Source organism: Alexandromys fortis, unplaced genomic scaffold, assembly GCF_014885135.2.
Source record: "Alexandromys fortis isolate MF-2015 unplaced genomic scaffold, M_Fortis_MF-2015_v1.1 scaffold_123, whole genome shotgun sequence".
NCBI lineage: Eukaryota > Metazoa > Chordata > Mammalia > Rodentia > Cricetidae > Alexandromys > Alexandromys fortis.
Window position 1 is genome coordinate 1,367,196 of NW_026068003.1, and position 23,314 is coordinate 1,390,509.

The 23,314-nt window shown below is 48.8% G+C and overlaps 1 protein-coding gene and 1 long non-coding RNA gene across 5 annotated transcripts in view; one reads left to right on the top strand and one right to left on the bottom strand.

Moving 5' to 3' along the window:
* Positions 1 to 1,005: 1,005 nt before the first annotated feature.
* On the top strand, positions 1,006 to 8,709 carry LOC126513023 (uncharacterized). 2 transcript variants are annotated; one of them, XR_007595233.1, is made up of 5 exons: positions 1,006 to 2,905; positions 3,805 to 3,911; positions 6,405 to 6,457; positions 6,825 to 6,949; positions 7,092 to 8,709. It is a non-coding gene; the product is annotated as an uncharacterized lncRNA (long non-coding RNA). The 2 variants fall into 2 exon arrangements; XR_007595232.1 differs by having other exon boundaries at positions 6,825 to 8,709.
* A 153-nt stretch (positions 8,710 to 8,862) lies between these two features.
* Positions 8,863 to 23,314, bottom strand: part of Fam3d (FAM3 metabolism regulating signaling molecule D) — a 28,852-nt gene continuing 14,400 nt past the window's right edge. For 2 of the 3 annotated variants that reach the window (XM_050161123.1, XM_050161122.1), the window contains exons 4-10: positions 18,851 to 18,874; positions 16,525 to 16,642; positions 14,947 to 15,005; positions 13,744 to 13,794; positions 12,140 to 12,224; positions 10,362 to 10,488; positions 8,863 to 9,289 (exon numbers count right to left, since the gene is read on the bottom strand). In XM_050161123.1, the coding sequence (XP_050017080.1) occupies positions 9,200 to 9,289; positions 10,362 to 10,488; positions 12,140 to 12,224; positions 13,744 to 13,794; positions 14,947 to 15,005; positions 16,525 to 16,642; positions 18,851 to 18,874 (554 nt within the window). In that variant the 3' untranslated portion in view covers positions 8,863 to 9,199. The remainder of the gene's footprint in view (positions 9,290 to 10,361; positions 10,489 to 12,139; positions 12,225 to 13,743; positions 13,795 to 14,946; positions 15,006 to 16,524; positions 16,643 to 18,850; positions 18,875 to 23,314) is intronic. The other variant, XM_050161124.1, reaches the window with a different exon arrangement.

Below are 23,314 nucleotides of genomic sequence, written 5' to 3' on the forward strand. Positions count from 1 at the left end.
GCTTCCATTTCAGTTTTCAATTCTTGAACTGTTTCCATTACCTGTTTGTTCATTTTTTCTTGGTTTCCCAGGGTCTCATGTACGTATTTACTCAATTCTTCAAACTTTTTGTTATACTTCTCATCCATTTCTATAAAGGTGTTTTTTACATATTGTTTAAGGGACTCTATTGCTTTCATAAAGTCGATTTTTTCCACTTCTTCTGTGTTAGGGTGTTCAGGTCCTTCTGTTGTAAGATCATTGGGTTCTGGTGCTTTCATGTTGTTTTTCAGCTTATTGGGACCCACTTTCTTCCTTGGATTGTTCCCACAACATGAAATGGGTAGCAGGCTCCAATGGGCTTCAGAACGAGCTCTGAGTCCTCCCTGCTAGAGCTGATCTGAGAAACCAGGTCCTAAGAGGTTCTTAGGGCTAGGGCTCCCCTTTATTTCCTGACTCATTCTTGCAGGCACAAAGGTGTCTCTCAAAGCTAGGATCACTTCAGTCAGGTTGCGGAGATGCACATTCTCCACATTCTTGGAATCCCTGAGGCTCCTAACCTCCCAGCTTCCTGCCCATCTCTCAGGAAGGAAAACCAAGACCACTGGGAAGGTGGAGAAGCAGGGGTGACAGAGTGGTTCAGGTGTGGCAGGTGACCTCAGGCTGGCTAGGACACAGAGCTTGGCCTCCCCTTCTGACCAGGCATTGCTTAGCAGAAGGCCAGCATTGAGCTTTCTGGGGCAGCTGGGGTGTCCCATGGTCCTGTGTGGGGACATCAGTGTCAGGCTGCACAGCCTTATTATTAGGACATCTCTGAAGGCAACGGGGAGGGGCTCTTCTGGAGCGGAAACTTAGAGAGCAGGCGGTGCCGTTCACTAGGGCAGGGCTATGAGAGGGCCGGAGGGCAGCCGGCTGGGCTCAGGCCAGGAAAATGTCTGGAGTCCGGATTCCAGGCCAGAGGCCAAGTTCTTAAAGTGCCCCTAGCAGTCACTCTTTTTTTTTTTTTTTTGTTACCTCCAGGTCCCTCTCCGACACCGGCAGAGGTTAAGGCAGGAGTCACCTTGGAATTAAATACTGCTCTGCCCCTCACAGCTGTGTAGTCTTGTGGACGAGATTTAACTTTTCTGAAACTTGACCCTCCTCCACATTCATCCACCCACAGGGTCGTGAGTGGGTAAGTTCATGTAAGTTGAAGCCCCCATTTTAATAGAGCATTGATTGTACCACGCCCCTTGCTGATACACCCCTACTTTGGGCGGAGGATGTAGTTGGAGTGCACAGAGTCCTTGGTTTGGTCCCCAGCACTAACTGAAATGGGTGCAGTGTGTGCTTATAACCCCAGCACTCAGGAGGTAGAGGTGGGGAAATCACCTCCTGCTGAGCTGCCTAGCGAGTTCAAGGCCATCCTGGGCTACTTGTCCAGACTGGGCTACACGTCCAGACTGGGCTACATGAGGCTCTTTCTCTAAATCAATCAAAAATAAAATAATAAAAGTTTATGCTGGACCAGAGGGGGCTCCAGTGGCTCCATCCTGTGGTGTTGAAGATTAAAGGAGGTTTCTGCAGAGCATCGAGTCACCAGTGTCTCTGCGTTGATAATAACGATGCTGAGTTCTGTACCTGATGGTAAGTCTCAGGTACCTGGCATCTAAATGCAGTGGCTTTCCCAGTATGTGGGACAGAGAACACCCTGCTGCCTCCCCTTTCCTGGAGCACAGAGTCTGCCATGGAGTAGATTTAATGGGATACACGCAGGGGATTTTACATTTGGTGGTGGAGGACCAGCAGGATAAAAATCCCCCCACTCCCAGGTTTACAGGGAATTAGTGCTTGGCAACTGAAGCATTATTATTATTTTTTGTTCACCTCTCTTGTCTGGAATGGATCTGTCCTGTCTTGTTTATTGGTTTCTTCCTAGGTCTAGGACAGCGTTAGTCCCATCATTGTAGTTCAAGTGTCACTCAGTGATGGGTGAGTTACTGAAACAGTCTAAGTATGAAGTGGACTCCACACAGCCTCACTCACCGAAAGAGGTCATGACAGGGGCTAGGGAGCAGCTGGGTGAGTAAAGTGCATGCTATACACGTATGAAGACCACTTACATGTGGGAACATGACCTTTGCCTATGATACTGGGAGCTGAAATAGCAAGTTACTGTTCTGGTGAGTGTGATGGCTAATCTTGCTAGTCAACTTGACTACATCTGGAATCGACTAAAACCCAAACAACTGGGTACAGCCCTGGGACTTGATTGGATCATCTGAGGCCAGAAGGCCCACCCTAAATGCACACACACCCCTCCATTTAGGTGGAGCTTAAAAAAAAAAGACATGAAAGAAAGAAGTCTTTTGCCTTTTGCCTGTTTGCCCTCACTCTCGCTGGCAAGGTCATCTACCCTGCTGCTGAGCATTCCTTCGCTGGTGTTAGGACCTACTTCTCCATATACACAGACCACCTGAGATATCCAGCATCATAGACTGAACAACTACTAGATTCTTGACCTTTCCGTTGGGAGACAGTGATTGTTGGATGGACCAGAACACAGCTGTGTTAGTCAGGGTTCTCTAGAGCAACACAACTTATAGAAAGAATCTCTTCATATATAGACAGGATATTTATTAGAATGATATGCAGGCTGTCCAACAGTGGTTGCCTATGAACCAAAGGTCCAAGAATTTAGTAGTCATTCAGTTAATGAGGCTGGATAAAGTATGCTCTAATGCTATTGGAGGAATGGACTTACTAGTGTGAGCAAGAGCAAGCAGGCAAAGAGCAAAAACCTCTTTCTTCCACATCCCTATATAGGCTTTCAACAGGAAGCATGACTCAGATTAGAATTGGAGGATTCCTCATTCAAAACATCTGGATTAAAGGCATGTCTTCATACCTCAACATCTGAATTAAAATTGGATCTTTCCACTTCAAAGTAAGCAGAAATCCCTCATAGGTGTGCCCCTTCACTTCTGGGTTTTGGATAGTTCCAGATGTCAAGTTGACAACCAAAAATAGCCACCACAACAGTCTATAAACCTCTGTAATGAATTTCCCTTTGACACACACACACACACACACACACATACACACACACACACTTCCTTCTATCTCTTCTGTTCCTCTAACTAATACAGTGAGAGAACCAGTCTCAAAAAGCAAAGCAGACGGTAACATTGGAAGTCATCCCGTTGTCAACCTCTGGCCTCCATACGCACACATCTGGGTAAGCACATATGCAAATAACACACACACAAACACACATTCATGCACACACTCACACTCATGCACACACACACACAAGCTCACAGACACACTCTCTCTCACACACTTTCTTACAAACTCTCACAATACACACACATTACCACTCACCTATACTCTCACGTAACACTCACATTCTTTCATACATACACACACTCACACACACTCACATGCCCCCCCCCACGCACCCATACCACCACACACACTCCACACTCACCCCCAAAGCACCCATACCAACATACACATACAGACACACACATGCACCATCACACACTCACCCCCTTACACCCCATGTGTCATTTGCAACTTTGAATTCCACTGTTTTTGGAATGTATCCTCTCCAACCCACATCTGTCTAAGAAGACAGGCATTTGTCTTCCGCTCCCTTTCTTTCTAGTATAGTCTGGCTTGGGCTCAGCTCCCTTTCTGCCGGGAGAGACTGCAGGTTGCAAAGGCCCAAATGGCTATCAGCTGGAGCAGCCAACCTGAAGTCAAACTCCCTGGTGGGGTGGAGGGAGAGAGTTTTACATGCTCATTCCATTTTCCCTCATCTGCCTGGACTCCTGCTGATAGGTGTTGCAAGCTGCCCAGGAGCCTAGGGACTGAGCTTTCTCTTGGACTCTGAAGCCCAGCTCTGGCGGACCCAGTGCAATGTCCAGACAACTGCACACGAGCAGGAGGTAAGAGAGTGGTCCCAGGGAAGAGGAGGGCCAAGGGTCAGGTGTTTTCTGGTCCTTCTCTGTACTTTTTCACTGGGTGGCTCCACACTCCCTAACCTCTTTCTCTTCATCCACAAAATGGGGATAAATATCTTCTTCTTTCCAACAGCCAGTTGCGGGAATCCAGGATCCGAGAGAGAGACAGAGACAGAGAGACAGAGACAGAGACATAGAGAGGAGAGAGAGAGAGAGAGAGAGAGAGAGAGAGAGAGAGAGAGAGAGAAAGAGCGCTTTGGAAAAAGATACTCCAAACCCTGTAATCAACTGGTCTCCATTCCTCCCAAAGCCACGATAGCAGAGACCTGGGATGCTGACTCTGAGGTCCTGTTCAATTTTCAAATGTCCTCAGAGGAGTTGCACAATGGGGAGACCAGAGGGAGGGAAGAGAGAACCAGTTACCTCAGAGTGGCTTTAGGGTAATGGTATCTGAAAGGTGCGTTTCCAATGACAACAGAGGCCGGCTGAGAGTCCAGTCCTTATTCTGAGGCACTTCACCTCGGTGGGTCTGGGCAGGTCACTTGGCCTTTCTGACCCTTCTTATTGTGTGTGCACAGGAGTACTGTGGTTCCTATTTCATGATGTTGTCCTGAGGTTGAAGTGAGAGGTAGGTGATGAAGTGAGGCTCGATCCTCTCCAGTGGTGAGGTGTTGATGTTATCAGTAAGGGTGGCCAGTAACTTCTCTTTCTATTGGTGAGACTCAGACAGCCAGTTCAACCTCTTTCCCTAGCGCGGAGGGGCCAACCTTGCCCTTCCTTTCATTCCTATGCTGCCATCTGCTGGTGAGAATCAGAATTTCAGCCCCTGAAGAGAACACGGTGATGCACAGGGCCTAAGCTTCACTCTAGAGGCATGCAGCAGGCCTTGGCAGGGAGCCAGGGAGCATGTGCAAACCTCAAATCCAGAGGCCGCCATTAGTGTGAAGAGATACTTGACGCTTGTCTACAGCAATGAGCAAGTCAGCCTCAAGTCTCATTTATTTTACCTTCTGCTAGACCCCATCCCACATTAGCCTGTCATCTTCTGTTCCTTGATGACGCCGAAACTTATTCTTGGCCTCTCTACATAACACTGAGGAATCAAAAGATAAAACAGTAGCCATTCCATGTCCAGTTTAAACATACACATCACCGCTGTCCCAGATCCAAGCTCTCTGCCTGGCACAGAAAACTGTTTGGTGCTCAGCCCACCCATTCAGTCTCTTTCCCGCGCCCAGCCCTCCAGCCTTGTTTACAGTCTGCCCATCCAGCCACACACCTCTGTCCCATCTGCTGTCTGATGGAGAGGCTCCCGTAGAAGCTACCTTCTTTCAATGCTTTCCCCGCCCCAAGAATGGAGAAGGTGTCTCGGGTCCTTCTCATTCATAACCCTGGAGCAGTCACATTGCCTTCTGATGTGTACGTGACCCTGCTCCATGGGTCCTGCTTCAAGAAGCCCAGCGGATGGTTAACGACTGAGGAGTGAGGAAACTGAGTCAGGGGGATGTGGACCCAATACTCCGCAGTCACATTCTTAGACTCAAGTTCTTTCGGCCTCCATCCTGAGCTGAACCGGTCATCCTTGCCATGGCTGCCACACCCTGAAAACATGGCTGACTCTCACAGTGTTGGTCATATTTGTGACCCTCACCCCTGCCAGGCTGTGTGGCCGCCTCCGGTGTCAGTCTCCTTGGGGGCTTCAGAGAGTCAGGTGCTGGACACGCGAGTTCATTTTCTACACTGCATCTGAGGATATGTCAGTGGGGCATTGTACCTTGACAAGGAGGGGGAGATCAGTGGGTCTTGAACGTGCCATCTGCCTGGCCCTTCCAGCATGGGACAGCATGTGTCCTGTTCCATAGCAGAAGCCATGTGGCAGCCTCAGGCGAGGCTCCTGGCCTACAGCTCCTCACTCTTGGAGAACGGACCCGGACACTACAGCTAGCTGGTCACAGAATGGCGCTCTCGTCTCGTAGCCCAGGTGCAGACGGAGTCTCATCTAGCTAGGCGCACTCAGGGACCTCAGTCCCTGTCAAAGTCTCCTGTAGATGATTTATTAGGGCCTGGCATCTAGGGAACCCTGCTAAGGGAGAGGAAGGACAGGATACTTCAGGCTAAGTGCCAGCTTCTGATGAAGCTCATGGGCTCAGGTTAAGACAATGAGCCAGCTTTCTGTCTCCACTGTCAGTGACCAGCTGATGGCCCTTAGGGGTGAGGGAAACCCAGGCGTCTAGGAAGGCATTTCTCTAAAGAACAGGTCAAGCTGACCTTTTGTGACGATGCTTCTTGACAATTTAGCAGGTTCTAGACTCATCTAGGAGACAGCCCTCTGGAATGTCTGTGAGGAACATCCTGAGCTAACTGAAATAGGGAGACCCACCCTCAAAATGGACAGCACTGTTCCTTGAGACAGGGGGTCCCAGATTGAATAAAACTGAGCAAGCAAGCTGAGCACAAGCGTTTATCGGTCTCTTCCAGACTGCTGTTGTCATGTGACCAGCTGCTTCATGCTCCTGCCACTATGACAGACTGTGAGTATCAATTTCCTGCTGTTTCCAGAATATACTTTGTCACAGCGATGAGAAAAATAGTATACCATAAGAAGCCATCATAGGGCTGGGGACCTGGGTGCGGTATTGCGGTTCCCCCTCCTCTGCTGCGTCTTCAAGCACTTTCATCTGTGGGAGGCTCCTTCCTCGGTTCTGAGCTGGTCACAGGCTCTCAGCCTTGTCTACACACCCAGGTGGCCACCTAGGTCTCTTCTTAAAATAGCGACCACCACCAAGAGCTGTCTGCCTAGTCCTCCTGTCTCTGGCCGGGAACTCACTTTGGAAGTCTTTATTGGCTTCTTTTAAATCCTCTAAGGTATCTCAGCTCATTGTAAGTAAACATTTTCAGGAATCCAAAGGTGTTTGTGAAAACTGTCTGCCAATGTGAATTCCCACGGTGGGCTTCTGAAGCATTGTGTTCATGTGGACACAGGTGTTTCTACAAAGCCCTCTTTGTTCCTGAAGACATTCTGGGTGAGTCCGAATCAGAGGGGCTAATGGGCTGGCTGAGTGGGCATCTTCTAGTTTCCTGAGCTCAGCTTGTCCAAAGCCTGTGTATCATAACAAATAAAATCCCCTGGTCCAGAGTCCCCAAACTCTATCTTCTCTCCACCAGGCCCTTGACATACCTGAAAGCCCTCCCTGTGCTTGGGGCTTAGAAACTTACCATTTGAGACTACTGGGGATTTTCCCCTAGTAAAGCTTAACATCAGTACACACTCCTATGAGCCCCTACTAGGATTTGGTCTAGAGCCTGAGATTGGACTCTTCTCCGAGACCCTGGCATCTGCTACGATTCTTTTTCCTCTCATTGCACCTACTGGTCTACCGGCACCTGGCGTTGGCATCTTTTGGCCGGTGACTCACTGTGAAGACATCGATAGCCTTTCATCCCTACGTGGGGTGGATAAGTCCGTCCCCCCCCCCCCCCCAGGAAGGATGACACCAACAGCCTTGCCTTGCCAAATAGTTGGCTGCTCTTGGTATATAAACAGCCTTCTTCTCCAGAGCGGAAGGACTGCCATTCCTCAGGTGTGTGTGTGTCAGACAGAGTCCCTGTTGTGGAAGAATTGTTTGTATAGACATTCTACTGTGCTCATAAAGCCTCCTTGAAACAAAGGACGGAGTCAATGATTGGGTAACCGGGATTAGCCATAGAGTTCTTGGAAGACTGAGGAGGTCTGCTAGAGAGGTCAGGAAGAGAGAAGAAGGATTTCTGGAGCTGATGGTTTGGGAAAAACATGGAGAGAGGGTCAGCCAATCAACTGTTTGCTGTCCTTGGATTTATCAAGTCTTTATCTCAATTTCTAACTCTCGAGTTTTTATTAAACTGGAACAATTTAGGTAAGTCGTTACAAGTCCCAAAGTTTCCGGTGGGATCTCACTCTAGTCTCCAGTAGCTGGGCTGGCAACACTGGGGGGACACGAGCCCACTTGAGCATGTGGCTCCGGTTGGCCTTGCCCTTCTCCCCCCTTCCCTCTGCCTTGCTGAACACGGTTGGGTTACACTCGCAAAGCTAACCACCAAGGTCTAGTCCCTTACTTGTCTACTTTCTCCTCCTGAGGCTGACTACCAAAGTCCACCAATCAAAAGTCCCCTTCGGCTCACCTAATTAACATGCTCATCCTAACACGGGGTTTCCCCATTTACCTTTATAAACTTCCATTTGCCTACGAGCCAACTTAGTCTCCCCTCTCTGCAGAGGCAGTCCTTCGTCTCTCCAGGACAAAGACCTCTGCTCCCTCTCCCTTGTTCCTTCCCCCTTTCCCTCATCCCCTATCTCCATTACCACCACATTCTAGCCCATCCCAACACAGGGGGATTTTTTCCTTTTCTCCTCTTAAAAATTACACCTGCAAGGTCATTTGCTGCTGTTTTCTGCCTGAGTCAGAAAGCAGCCACGCTGACTTTTCTCGCCGCTTAATAAAGGATCTCTCTGTGAAAATAGGTGTTTGGGTGTGATTTGTGCCTAATCCAGGGTGTGGGAGGGAGTCCCTGCTTTTCAGATGGTCCCCATAAAACACCCGTTATTGACTGTCTCTTTCCCCAGACACAATACCTGCCCTCAAATGCTTGTTTCCCAGTCTACCTCCGGGGAATCCAGAGCCAGGCAGATGTTAGACACCTGTTCAGTGCTGCAGACCCTTTCTCTGCCTTAGATCCACTCCCTTCCTCTTTTTCTCCAGCTCTGGGTTACCTGTGACTTGTCTTAAAAGAGTATGTCAAGAATGATGTCCCCTAGGCTTCCCTGCTCCTGTCCATCTTGAGAACCCAGGCTCCATCCTGGCTGCCAGATGAGCTTCCCCTACCTGTCCAGACCCAGAACACATGCTACCTGAGACTAGACCAGTACAATCCCAGGGAGAACCACAGCAAATCGGAGAGGTTGCAAGGTTCAAAACCAGCAAAAATTAGAATTTAATCCTGCTTAAGTGTAGGCAGCCAGTCCTTCTGGAGACAACCAGGGGCAGCCTTGGAAGGTCTCACTTGTGTCCACCACAGCTGGTTCTGCAGGCCCCGTGCGGCTGCCCATCCCCAGGCTGGTCACTGTGGGGCATGGGAAGCTGTTGTTTCCTCAGAGAAGTGAGTCACATTGTGTGTGGGATGGTCAGCGCATCTCATATGGCTTCTCCCTTCTTCCTCCTAGTCAGCGTCCATCAGCACAGATCCAGCAAACCTGAGCTCTCAAGTCAGTTGGGTATGTCTTTCCGGCCATGGTCACTCTAAAACACCTTCCGTGGCACACAGCCCTCCAGCTCTAGTAACTCCGGCCAGCCTTCATATTTGTTTGTTTCTGGGTTGTTTTTTAAGAACTGGGGAGAGAAGAGAGGTGTTTCAGACAGTGGGCAAGGCTGTCTAGGACTTGTGCAACGGCATTTACACTGACCCTCAGCACTTGGAGGGCTCTCTGACCTTTGCCACAGCCTCATTTTCCAGATGGGGCAAGAAGCTCAGAGAAGAACCACAACTTGCTTGAGATCCCAGAAACGGGATTGGAGCCTACTATGCCAGACAGGGGCACCAAAGACGGGGAGAGCTTGGAGAGCGCTCACCCTTCTCCCTTAAAGCCCCAAATCACAATGATAAAAGCATGGAAAGGAAGAATCCTAAGAATTATTGATCATCTGTGGCATGCCTGGTGCTATCCCAAGCTGCCTTATGTATTTAATCAGCACAGCAGCCCTGGGAAGCACATACTGTTATGGTTCCACCCTACTGCATGGGAAACTGAGGCACGGAGAGGAATTGTTTCTGTGTGTGTGTCTCTCCCAGTTGGGGAACTCTTCATGTGATTTCTTTAATGTGTTACCAGTATGGGAACATAGGATATCTTCGGGTCCTTGCTGTATGGCCATCTGCCTTTGATGAATCCGGACCCTTCCCAACAAGGAGGAAGAAAGAATATCTGCCTGGCTAGTGCAGCGTAGCTCTGCCCGGTGTCCTGACTTCCCTGTGTGTGCTAGAGCCCAGTCTGGGGCCTGCATTCCCACCCAGAGGCCACGGATATTCTCTTTCTCCTCCTCCAGTAGGCTGTCTTGAAGTAGGCCTGATGTCTAAATGTGGGTGATGGTTAATCTGATTGCCCATTAGCTGGACTGAGAAGTGGCTAGGAGGTTCATAAAATATTCCTCTGGATATATCGGGGTGAGTGTCTCCAGGGAGGATTAATGTAAGTTGGGGGCCTGACTAAAGGGAAAAAGGAGCAAGTCACTAGCTCAGGCACTTGCTCTCTGCTCCCTGGCCTCCGTGGGATGGTCCTCCCTTCTGCTTCTGGGTGTAGTTTCTGCCCAACAATGTAGCCTATGGCACTGACTGTCCTTTCAGCCGCTGCAGCACCTTGTCCACCCGGCCCTTTCTCAGACAGGGAGGCAGCTAGGAACCCACCTGCTCATATGGGCTTTTATTCTTGAGGTCTTTGGCACCTAAGAAGACCCAGCTGTCCCGGAAGCCCAGCTGATTTGCGTAGGAACTCCCCAGGTTGGAGAAGAGCGTCCTGATTTTGTCATTCATTCTGCAGAGGACCAGAGAGAACATTTGCGGTGAGGCTGAAGGACATTGATGGGGGTGGGAACAGAGTGAGGCTCTCAGTGGGGGAGCCCACTGTCTACCTGGACACATAACACCTACTTTTCGAGTCTCTCAAAGTTAACTGGATTGGGCTGGGGGCTGAGACTTTCTAAGAGAGCTTTGGGTGGGGCTGGACAGCGGTTTGAACAGTACTACCCTGTCTGCAGGTACTGCACATGTTCATGTGGGAAAAATGGGACGTCGTGAAGAGTTAAGTGAAAGGTGGGGCTTACCCCTCCCCCTTGTGGAAATCATAAACATTTTAACATGGCCACAGGTTGTTTAACAATGGGATCCGTTCTAAGATTTGTGCGGCTATGTTTTCACACAGATGTGCTATTAGGTGATCCAATGTGTGAACACCAGGGGTGTGTTTACACAGATGTGCTCTTGGGGGATCCAGTGTGTGAATACCAGGTGTGTGTTCACACAAGCCAAGCTGGCTATGGCATTCACTAAATGATTTGTGCAGTTAGTCATAACAAGCTGTGTAGCACAAGTGGATGTTTTCTTTTTCTCATATGTTTGTACATGCATGTACATGTATGATTGATGTGTGTGGGCAGATGTGTGTATGTGATAGACATGCGTATGTCGAGAGTCGTTCTCATCCCTCTTCTGATTTATCCTTTTGAGTCAGGGTTTCTCAGTCAAACACAGAGCTCACTGATATGACTAGCTTGGCTCGCCTACTTGCTCTGACAATCCTTTGTTTTGGCTTTCAGAGGCCAGAATTACAGGCTGGCTACTATCTATAGATATGAATAGATATCTATAGATATGCCTACCCATCCCTGATGTTGGTTCTGGGAATTTGAACTCAGCCTTACTCAGCAAGCTCTTTACCCAGCGAGCCACCTCACCAGTCTAAGGAGCTCATGTATTTATTTTACTCCTTCTGCCCTAGAGGCTGTGTGTCATGGTTTGAATAAGAATGTCTCTGGTAGACTCATGTACTTGAAAGCCTGGATTATGCGGATTAGGAAGTCTGGCCTTGTTGGAGAAAGTGGGTCACTGGGGATGGGCTGTGAGGTTTCAAAAGCCCATGCCAGGCTCAGGCTCATTCTCTCTCCCTCCTCTCTCCCTGGAGATTAGGATGCAGCTCTCGGCTACTTCTGCAGTACCCTGCCTGCCTGTCTGCTGCCATGCTTCCTGCCATGATGATGATAATGGACGAAATCTCTGAAACTGCAAGCCAGCCCCAATCAGATGTTTTCTATTATAAAAGTGGCTTTGGTCACGGCGTCTCTTCACAGCAATAGGACACTAAGATAGCAAGTACCCTTGCAAGTCCTTAATATTTTTCCCACCATCATTTGCAATGCAGCGCATCTTCTTATATGCACATATAATATATAACACGATGCTATAATTTCTGCAACCAGACAGTGCTACTGGATGGGGAAGACTTTGCCATCATTGTAATGAAGGTCACAGCATACACCTGGACTTCATTTCCCAGACTTCTCTGATTCTTTCCTCGGGCTAAATTAGCTGGAGGGCGGGGCTTTCAGGAGAGGGAGAAAGTGTGTGCAGGTGTAAAGTATTTGGTTTGCATCGCCGCATGGGCCTAACAAGTGATGTTTCCCACTTACTTGGTGCCTGGGTCATCATAGGAGGCCACTAGCACCAGCGTGCTATCTGGAATTTTTTCAAGGAACTCTATCAGGAATTTGGGTTCTGGGAAAAGAAGAAAAGAAAAGTACTGGTCTTTAGGAGAAATGCAGCTGGATCCTTTTTCTCTTCTACCCTAACAACTCAGGGCGGTTCTGGGCCAGGCTGATGGGGAGCTTGGAAGTCAGATGGGGGCCAGCATTGGGGGGGGGGGTTTGGAGCTTCCTGCAGCTTTATCTGAGGGCAGGAAAATATGAGGACATCAGGGACTTCATTTGTGTGACCTGGAGTGGTGGCAGTAGCATTGTCAAGTCCCCTGGGCGTGGGACTAGGATGCATAGCTCCGTTGCCTGGCATGTCTGGCAAACTGAGTTTGGCCCCCCAGCACCATATAGACCTAGTGTGATGGTACACACCTGTGGTCCCTGCACTTGGGGGGAAGAGGCAGGAGGATCAGAACTTCGTAGATCTCTACTATCCAAGGCCTCACAGCATCTTCTAAATTACCACAGTCTAGGCTGTTGCTCATCCTTGGTTACATAATGAGTTTGAAGTCAGCCTGGGCTACATGAAACTCTGTTTCAAAACAGCTCTCTGTGGTCTGAGACAAGCATGGCCCATGGCCCTGCTTATGGCATCACTGTGAAATTTACACGTGACAATCTGGGACATACAATACAGGCCCTTAAATGGAGCTATAAATTGTTAGCAGAACTGGCTACATAATTTGTGCGGTACCGTGCCAAATAAAAATGCAGGGCTACTGATTCAAAAATGGTTAAGAATTTAAAGACTGCGCCTACAGAGCATCAAGCCACCAGCCAAGCTGTTCCTGGGACTCAGATCCCTGGATTCCAGCCCGTGGTGAGCTGCTCTGCCTGTTGTGTTAAAGCAAGGGGACAGTGATGTCCTCAGAGCCAGCCACAAGCAGAGGTTTCAAAAAAAAACAAACCAAAACATGTCTATGCAGAACATCTTCTACAGAGAGATGGAGAAGAGGGGCACCTCTCAGAGGCCCTATCTGGACCTTAGGAGGTTGTGCCCTCTTCGTGGGTCTACCAGAGAGCTCTGCAGCCTCAACTTTTCTCAGGTGCTCTCCCTAGCAGGGCTTGAGTAGGTGCTAGGGCCATATGCCCTCATCCTCAGCACAACACTGGGGGCACACTTGTCTGGTACCAATGACAACAATGACTTTTTTTTTTTTTAAACCAAGAACTCTGCATGGCTTCAAGAGTCCACTTGTCAGAATTGCCAGGAAGCGAGGAGAAACCAGTACTTCAAGTACACCCCCCTTGGGTTATGTCCAAGATGGTGGTGCAACAGCTCTCTAATTCCCCAGCTTGGCTTCACATTTCTCCGGTCTTACTCCTTGACCCACCGTGAGCATTTCTTGAAACCAGATTCTACATAAGCCATCATACTTCAACTCTCTTCCAAGGATCTGTGCCTGAGTCTAACTCAGACCCCAGGAAGGTGTCTAAAACAGAACAACCCCCACCCCCCAACCTTCCCATCCTAGTGTCCACACGTTCCCTTCCAGAGCAAAGGTTACCCCCATGACATCAGTGCCAACAGAGGTGCCTACCTCCAGAGTACATGTCAAAGCTGCCCTTTTTCGTCACCTGTCCCGTGGATCCTAGGGAAAAGAGAGAGAGAGTACTTCCTATAACGTGAGTCACCCTGCCTGTCACTTCGCTGAATCTGGCCCACGGGTAGTGTAAACCCTAAAACCAGAATGAGAGCTGAATGTAACTAGGTCTTGGGAAGGTCATCAGGGGCACAGTGGGGGCCTCATACTGTCTGGGCTGGGCTTTATTTGAGAGGTAGATCGCACAAGCTGAACATCCAGTGCACAACAGAACATAACCACCCAGAATCTGTGTTCCGCCGTGACAGCTGCTCACACATGATTCAGCATTTTGTCCTTAATTTCTGCACAAATTCAATGGGCTGTTGGTTTGAAACGGAACAAATACATCGACAAGAGAAAGTGTACTAGATATATTTTCTGAGAAACTGTCCTAAGGACATGGTTATAACTGCTCCCACACAAGTGGGAGATCTGCAAGCCAAATTCTCCTTTTGGAGGCATTAAATTTCCCATGATAAAAAGGTCCTCAGATTTCCAGGGTCTGAATTGCTTTTGTCGTTTTTGGGGGCAAAAACGGTGATCTGAAGGAAAGACGCAGCTCTCAGCCTTCACCACTAGATGGTAGCATTGCAGAGGGCATGGCAGGGCTAGGGGCCCGTCTCCCTGTAGACGGGAGCAGGCTCACCTGGCAAGCCCTCTCAGTCTCAGAGCCATCTGGAGTAACCCGGGGGCTTTGGAAGGGGTTGTGCGTCTCTGAGAGCGTGCTCATTTGTGGGTTTTTCTAGTATCAGGGTAGAGGGGAGCAGCATAGCGTGAACTGTTTCTCAGAGGGAGCTCTGAGCAGTAAGAGGTTAGGTGCCAGCCATTAGTATCCGCGAGGAACCTGAGGTCCCGTCTATACACAGACCGAGAGACCCTGCAGTGCAGGGAAGAGTTGCTGGAGTCGGCCAGATCTGGGTTCAAGCTGTACGAAGGACATGCTCAACACATTACTTTTTATTGTCAGGGATGATTATTTTTTTATCCTGTTGGCTTTGTGAGAGGCCAGATAGGAAGTCCCAGCCTGGGTCCTTCCTTCCCTCTTCTCTACCCTGCTGCCCGGAAGGGGTGTTTCCTTTTCTCCTTGCTGGTTTTTTTAGCTGTAACTGACCATCGCCCACTCTGGAACCTTCTGTGATGACACCTGCGACCACTCACCGTTCACCAGCGCAATGTTCAGGCCTCTGCCCACGTTGTTTCTCACTGGACTCATGATGCTGCAGACAAAGAAGGGAAATAAAATAGGCCAGCGTTCCCAGGAGCAGAAGGAATTTGTTCTGCTTTTGTGAAGGGGACCTTGGGAGGCTTACTCCTGGGGCCCAAGGTCACTAGTGTTGTGAGATATTTGATTATACTGTGTAAAGATGAGTCACTGTGATTGGCTTAATAAAAAGTTCAACAGTCAATAGTTAGGCAGGACTTTTGGGGCAGAGAAAATGCTGGGAAGAAGAAGGGTGGAGCCTCCAGGAGATTCCATGGACACGGAGCAGGTAGCATGAACTTTACTGTGTACAGGTTACCGAGCCACGTAAAATAACATAGATGAAAAGAAACGGGTTAATTTAGGTTATGAGAGCTAGTTAGAAACAAGCCTAAGCTTTCATATTTGATGAGAAGTCTCTGTGTTGTGATTTGGGAATTGGCTGGCGGGGCAGAGCATGACTCCCTGCACACTAGGAAACACAGCTTGGGCTGTAGGATTTATCCTGGAAGCCTGTGGTGTGGGCTGTGTTCTTCGTGGTGAAGCCCTTTGGTCCATGACACATTTGGACCAGTCTGCACAGAAAAGAGGCTGAGCCCCTACCTGGGACTTTGAGATGCTAGGGTAGGGTATTCCCCCACCCCAGGATGTAAGAAGCAGAAACTGGAGAAGTTTATTCGTCCTAGAGTGGCTGGTTCCCCTGTGGAGCCCAGCGGGGTTCCCACCAGCTCAGGGTCTGTTCTCTCCCTCCTGAGGAGGGCAGTACTTTTCCACTCCCAAGGGAATGAGGAGACCCAGTCTGGGGATGCTCTGCTCTGGTTCTCGTGAGGTGCTAGGGTGGTGCTAATTTGTCAGAATGTGTGGCGGCCTCTCTCATCCACAGAGAAGTCCCATTTTCAGTGGAAGAAAAAAGCAGCCAGCAGGAGAAAATAGAGCCAAGGACGGCGTGAGAGCAAGCTTGATGTGCAGTCTGAGCTGCTGGATCCCGCACATCCTGAAGCTCAGAACTCTGGCTTCAACTACACAGACCAGTACTGATTGTGTAGATTCAGCATCGTGTTGGAAAGACCCATTTGTTCTCCACAGCAGGATAAACTTAACTGTTGAGCTTGGGAATGGGTACATAGATATCACCCACAGGGCATCCCTTACCCCGGAAGCCCAGCAACTTGTCTGTTGGACAGACATGCCTTCCGCTTGGCAGTTGTCCCTGTCTGAGCCTCACTTTTTTTTTTCCCAGCAGGGACAACAGCAGCTCAACCCCTTGTGCAGGGAAGGGATGGGGGCAGCTTAGCAAGGGGTGGCTGAGCTGGGAGCTCTTTGGCTGATGGTTATTTGTTTGAGCACCTCGAATCAAAGGTAACCTGGGAAAGGCATGGGCGGTTCCTTAAAGGCCTGCTCTGATGTCTGACTTTTCAAATGGATGAGAGAGAGAGGGAGGGAGGGAGGGAGGGAGGGAGAGAGAGAGAGAGAGAGAGAGAGAGAGAGAGAGAGAGAGAGAGAGACAAAGCAGCACAGCCACCCTGGGTACTCACATTTCATTTTCAAAGCACATGGAGGGGCCCACGACGTTGGCAGCCCCAGTGCTGAGTTTAAATGCGAAGAAGTTGTCTAGGCAGGGCTTGCTGAGCCCACACTTGGTGTTCGGGACCCCTGGGAAGGTAACACAGAATTCTCACATCTGGGGAGGAGACTGGGCCTTGGGGGTTTTGTTCTTTTCTGGACACTGTGGGGCCTCCATCAATAGTGTCAAAATATACAGGACTCTGTCTGAAGTTCTGGCCACTCCAGGATTAATCTGAGAGCCTCCTAAGCGAGGTTGCTTCTGCAGAGCTTTTGAGAGCCTGGCACGTGCCGTTCTGAATCACCCCAGCAGATTCTGTGCCTGGGCTTTGGCCCTTCTTCACAGGCTGAACATGGAGCCTCTTGGTTTGGAAGGATGATCCAGACAGAAAGACAGCAAGCTGTGAGTCTCCCTGGCCCTCACTGGCGGGGAAGAGTCCTAGGCCCCAGGGACCGCAGATGGAGTTCTCAGGGCTTGTTTGCTCAACTGTAGCTAAGTCCAACAAGTTCCATGTCAAGAGCACAGCTTAGGCAGGCTTTTCTGGGAATGATTTCCTGTCCATCAGCCTCCACCACCAGGCTGCTGCGTGAAGACAAGTGCTGTCCTTGGGGGAGATCTCAGGGGAGCCAAGATCTGCTTTCTGGGATCTGATGGAAGGGGCTGTCTCAATAACTGTTCTGAACCCTGGTGCCATTGCTCTGGGCCTGAAGTTGGTGTACTGTCTTGAGCACTGTGTGTGTGTGTGTGTGTGTGTGCGCGTGCGCGCACGCGTGCGCACGTGCACATGCATGTATGTACATTGGGGTGATATGAATTTTCTTCTGCCAATCTGCTTTGTGGTTTTGCTAGGAGCTTCTCCAATTATCTTTCCTGATTTATCAAGTCAGGAAGTTGGTTCCAATCTGAGCTAACTAGTAAGTTCTCTCTCTCTCTCTCTCTCTCTCTCTCAAAGATTTATTTGTTTATTATGTATACAAGTTCTACAGTGGCCTACATGCCAGAAGAGGGCACCAGATCTCACATGGTGGTTGTGAGCAACCATGTGGTTGCTGGGAAGTGAACTCAGGACCTCTGGAAGAGCAGCCAGTTCTCTTAACCTCTGAGTCATCTTTCCAGCCTCCATCAGGCCTTCTCTCTCTCTTTTTTTAAAAATATTTATTTATTTATTATGTATATAATATTCTACATGTATGCCTGCAGGCCAGAAGAGGGCACCAGACCTCATTACAGATGGTTGTGAACCACCATGTGGTAGCTGGGAATTGAACTCAGGACCTTTGGAAGAGCAGGCAATGCTCTTAACCGCTGAGCCATCTCTCCAGCCCAATCATCAGGCCTTCTCTTAAATGACAGTTTGAACTTACTGTGAAAGGCTTAAGGATAAAACTCTTGAGGATAGCTATGGGCTTGGCGAATGAGGATGTGGGGATTGACTAGTGATGTCTGCCATGGGATCAGAAAGGGCAGAATGTAGCACACATGCTTGAGTTTTCTATTTATTCCAGCAGATGATATCTTCAAGATGTCATAACTCTGTGAGTCTGGTTTAGAATTGGACTGAGGAGGCTTCAGATGGCTAAGATCAAGGATAAAATGGTTTATTCTGTAGTTGGCTCTCGGCAATGCTGTGTGCATTGGGTTTCCGTGTCATCTTAGCCAATAAAACCCTAACCCTGAAGCTCAGCTCTCTTTGGAGTTACCATGTTGGGTTATGGGGTTTTGCAGGGAGGTCTTATGAAAAAAAGCTGTTGGGGAGATGATCTATGGGCTGGCAGGGTGGGGGTGTTTGACTCCCCTACTTATCACTACAACTTTTTGGCCTTAGCCAGGAGATTTCACTTCTCTGAGCCTGTTCTCCTACCTAATGGAACCTACATGGGAGTATGTTAGCTTTAGATGAGATGCCTATGAGGACAGAATGCATCATCTGGCTCAATCTTAGGATCAGTAGCAGCCATGCTCCCCCTTCTACCTTCTTTGTTCCTTGGAAACCCGCATCCTTGCTGAAGACGTCTTTCAATTTTGGCTCACAATGAGGTTTTAGAGAGGAAGCAGGGTGCCCTGCAGAGTGCCCTGTGGTCTAGACGACCCAGAAGGAATTGCAGAAGGGAAAGAGCTAAGTCATGTTCCTGCTGGTCTGAGTAGCTGAGAGAGGCCACTGTCACAGAGGAGTGGGTTAGGAAGACAGACTCTGGATACCTGCATTTCTCTGGGGCCTGCAGCACTGGAAATAGAGGCCTTGGGACCTCCTGCCTGAGGACTGATGGGGGTACTTACGGGGCTGGGTAGATACTCACGGATCTCCTTGGGGGGCACGCCTGCTTGAGAGAAAGAATCTGGTTAGTGAAAAGGTACTTGGGCCTCTTGCAGGAAGGAGAGGGGGGCTGATGGCTGGGTAGAGGGAACAGGAGACCTTTGTGTGCTTCTGCTAATATGAATTAGCCCTCCTGTTACATCTGGGAGCTTCCTCTAACCTGCTGCTGCCACCCTTTCATAAATGGACACACACTTGCATATACACTCATACATATATGAAAGGCACATACATGTACACAAATACATATTTAACACACATGCAGAAACATACATGTGCACAGACTTTGATGGAGGAAGGTCATTGGCTAATAAAGAAACTGCCTTGGCCCATTTGATAGGCCAGCCTTTAGGTGGGTAGAGTAAACAGAACAGAATGCTGGGAGGAAGAGGAAATGAGCTCAGACTTGATAGCTCTCCTCTCTGGGGCAGACGCGATGAAGCTCCGACCCAGGATGGACGTAGGCTAGAATCTTCTCGGAAAGCGCACCTCGGTACTACACACATTAATAGAAATGGGCCCGGCAGTGTTTAAATGAATACAGTTTGTGTGTTGTTATTTTGGAGCATAAGCTAGCCAGGCGGCTGGGAGCAGGGCGGCAGGAATGCAACCCGCAGCTCCTTCAACAAGACTTGTTTTTTGTTTCAAATCAAGCTGTGAGAACCTTGGAGATACTTAAATATCACACCCACCAAATATCACATAGCCACCATGTGTTTGGTGGCTATGATACTTAAGCATCATGTGGCTCAGTTTACTTGACAGCACACAGAAGGCATCACAGCCATCCTCACTGGGCTCTGGAGAGGATCCAGTGAGACCCTGGGGACTCAGCGAAGGAGAGAATTGTGCTGCTGCTGGTGCTGTGGTCCCTGGGTCATCTCTTTCTTGAATGCCCATCTGTGCTAGGCTGGAGGGGTCCTGGTCACTGCCTGACATCTTGTCTCATTCCATCCTAGCTGTTTCTGGGTTTCTAGGTCGGGTGTCCACCATCCTGCTGTGTGCCCTGGAGGACAGGTTCTTTCAGAGGACACAAACATGTCTGGGAAGGAGTGTGCCTTCTCTGGGCCCTACCACAGCAAATGACCAAGGCTGAACCAACCACAATACCATCGTCCTCTGGAGACAGCGCTCTTCTCTGAGTTAATATATTCCCATGGTCCTGGTGTGTGTGTGTGTGTGTGTGTGTGTGTGCGTGAAGTGCCCTTTTCATTTATAATGTGGGCATCTGGACAGCTGGTAGCTATCATATGCCTTAGAGAGAAGCTGACCATGGATGTAGCTTCTACCTTGTTGAAAAAGAACAACACCTAGGGGACTGGGATGTGGCTCAGCTGGTAGAGTGCTTGCCTAGCATGCACAAGGTTCAACTTCTAGCATCCTATAAGCCAGGCACAGTGGTGCCCACCATCACTGAGGAGGCAGAGGCAGGAGGATCAGAGGTTCACTGTCATTCTCTGTTTGAGGCCAGTCTGGGTTACACGGAACTGGTTTGAAAACAAAACAAAGCAAAACAGCAGCCACAACATCCAAGGGTACAGTCAGATGGGCCCTTGGGGCTTTGTGGTACCCCTGGAACCAGCCACCCCTGACTTTTCAATGAAGAGACTTAAGAGACACTGTTATACTGAAACTAGTTAGAGTTGATTCTGTATCTCCTGCCTAGTTTTCCAGGTAAGCTGGGAGTTTTTAACCTCTTCATCCCTGTGCTGGGCCTTTGTGGTCTGGCAAAGCTCATGATCTTCTCAGAGTAAGTCCGTCCTCACTCCCTTGAGATAATTAGTACTTTCTTCTTGAGCAGGGTGCACACTGAGTGCATAAAATAAACCAGATTGGATTATGCAGGAAACCAATTATTATCTTCCTGTATAATAATGATAAGCATAAATTTGTACAGTTATAGATAGGCTTTTATCAGCATATGAAATCATAAAATAGGGGTGTATCCCTTAGGGCAGGAGCCTGTGAAGTGAGGGAAAGTTGGCACATTAGTCCAGGCAGCTGATGGGTTTCTGTCTGTCTTTCCCACTGAGCACACACCTGCATTTCTGCGGACTCTGGGTTAGGGGAATACACTGCTGTTTTTTGGGAGCATTGTAACTAAGTCTGTTTCTCTGGCTTAGACCATAAGCAGGGGCTACCTGTTCCTTGTTTTGGGGTCCCTGTGACCTCACACAGAGCTTAAGCTCTGATGCTTGTGGGTTGGAGTTATTGGTTTCTCAACCCCCAGTAACTGAGCTTTGAGAGATAAATAGTTGTAGAGATTCAAAGATGTGAGCTTAGCCCACGTTGTCTGAAGGTCAGAGAGTCTGAGTTGATTTTGCTCGCTCAAAGTTGTTGACAAGTGTGGCTACACACCTGACCTAGGGCGTGATTGCTTGGTGTTTTAGACATTGGAATGGCTCATAGAGGTAGATCCACTCTATCCTGAGCAAAGGTCAAAGAATCCAAGCATACTTCTGCTCCTTCTTTTGAAATAGGAGGTTTGACCTAGGGACACTTGGTCTAGGGTGTTTTCACTGCCCCAAGCATCAAATACTTTTCTCAAGAATTAGTGATGTGATGTCTCAAGTATTGGGACTAGTAACTGTTCTGGTTGTCCTTTGCATCACGTTAAAGCAGTCTTTTGCCTTCTTCCCCCTTTTGTATTGGGGTATAAAAGTGTATGGAAAATGAAACACAGGTGAGCTCAGTATGCAGAAAGCACTGAGTGGTCCTCCCGATACTATCCTAAGTCTCTGTGTTTCTTATCTCTGTTCCTTCTAACTAACTTTCCTAATCCTCATGCCCCTACCCTGGAATATACGAACCAGCCATGGCTAGGATCGTGGCAGAAGTCACCCCAAAAAGGGGGCTCACGACAAATAGTTATTGGACGAAAGTCTCTACAAGAGTTGCCTGCTGTGTTCCAACTGTGGCTCTGACAAGGTGTGACAAGACATCTTGACCCTCCTGCAAATGGCCTGGTTCACATCTCCTTGATGTCAGCAGGCAGCAGAACCCAGGTTTGGTCAATAGCAGTGTCCCTGGATCAGGGACATGGCAGTCACCGAGTGTCTATATAAATGAAATTCCAATACAGGCTTTATGTCTCCGCTGACAAGAGGCAGATGGCATAAGGGCTATCAAGCCCTCCACTGTGGAGTTCTGATAAAGATGGGGTACCTGGTTTCTCACTGTCGTGGGAAGTTGGGGGCCGTTTTGGTCCTTGCGGATCATGTTGAACTCTGTCAATGGTAGCAGTTCTCAGTCTCTCAGGAAGATAAATCTAAGGACTCACACCCCTTCCCTTCTGTCTTGAAAGGATTTGAATATATACACCCAGGCTCCATCCCTGTCCTGACATCTCTAAGGGAGAACTTCGGTTAGTTTTAAAAGTCTCCTTGGCTTTCTATTTTCTCAGAACACACATGAAACCGTGCCGCCAATCAGGCTTGAGTCTGTTACAGAACCACACCAGGAACCACTCCCTAGGGGTATTGGTGCATCTTCAATGAGACTGAATAGGCAATCTTCAATGAGACTGAATAGGCAAAACAGTAAGAACTTGGCCATCTACTTGTTTATCCAATCGTCCATTCACCTACCCATTCACTGATCCTCACTGTCCTACCCACTAACTTATCCATCTGCTGGCCTTCTATCTAATCATCAATTCTTCTATCCATTTACTTACTTGCTGGTCCACCCACCTACCACCTGTCATCCTGTTCATTTGTTTGTTCACAGACTATCCATTTACCTACAAGTCCACCCCTATCATTCCATCTGCCCATTCATCTGTCCATCTGCCTCCATAATGCAGCCTTCCATTCATCCGTTCATAAATCTATCTATCCATTTATTCACCCACCTACAAATCTATCCATCCATCCATCCATCCATCCACCCATCCATATCCATCCATCCACCCACCCATCCATCCATATCCATCCATCCATCCATCCATCCATCCATCCATCCATCCATTTTTCTTTCACATATCAAATACTTATTGGACACAAAATCCTTGCCTTCAGGAAAGTTATATTCTAAGAGGCGGAGTCAGGCAATAACTAGGGAAACAGATAACATGATGATGGTGTTTGGAAAGAAACAGGCTGATAGAAGCTAAATGAGGAGGACAGGCTACAGCTGGAGCTGGGGAGGTCAGAACGGCCTTTGAGCAGGGAGCTGAAGGTGAGAAGGAGCCGGCGTGCAGGTCCTGTACAGAAAGGGTTTGCAGCAGAGGGAACTGCAGGTAGGAGCAGCCACTTGCAACTCAGACAGTATTTTTTTTCTTCACTCACAGCCCAGTATCATGTCATCCTCACTCACAACTCTCTTTATAAGTATTATTTCTCTCCTTCCTTAGACCAGGGCCTTGGAACACTTGTGTTCCCCATGGCTTCAGTCTTCCTTTCAGTTCAGGATTCTTACACTGTGCTCCACAATGCCAGTGCACAGC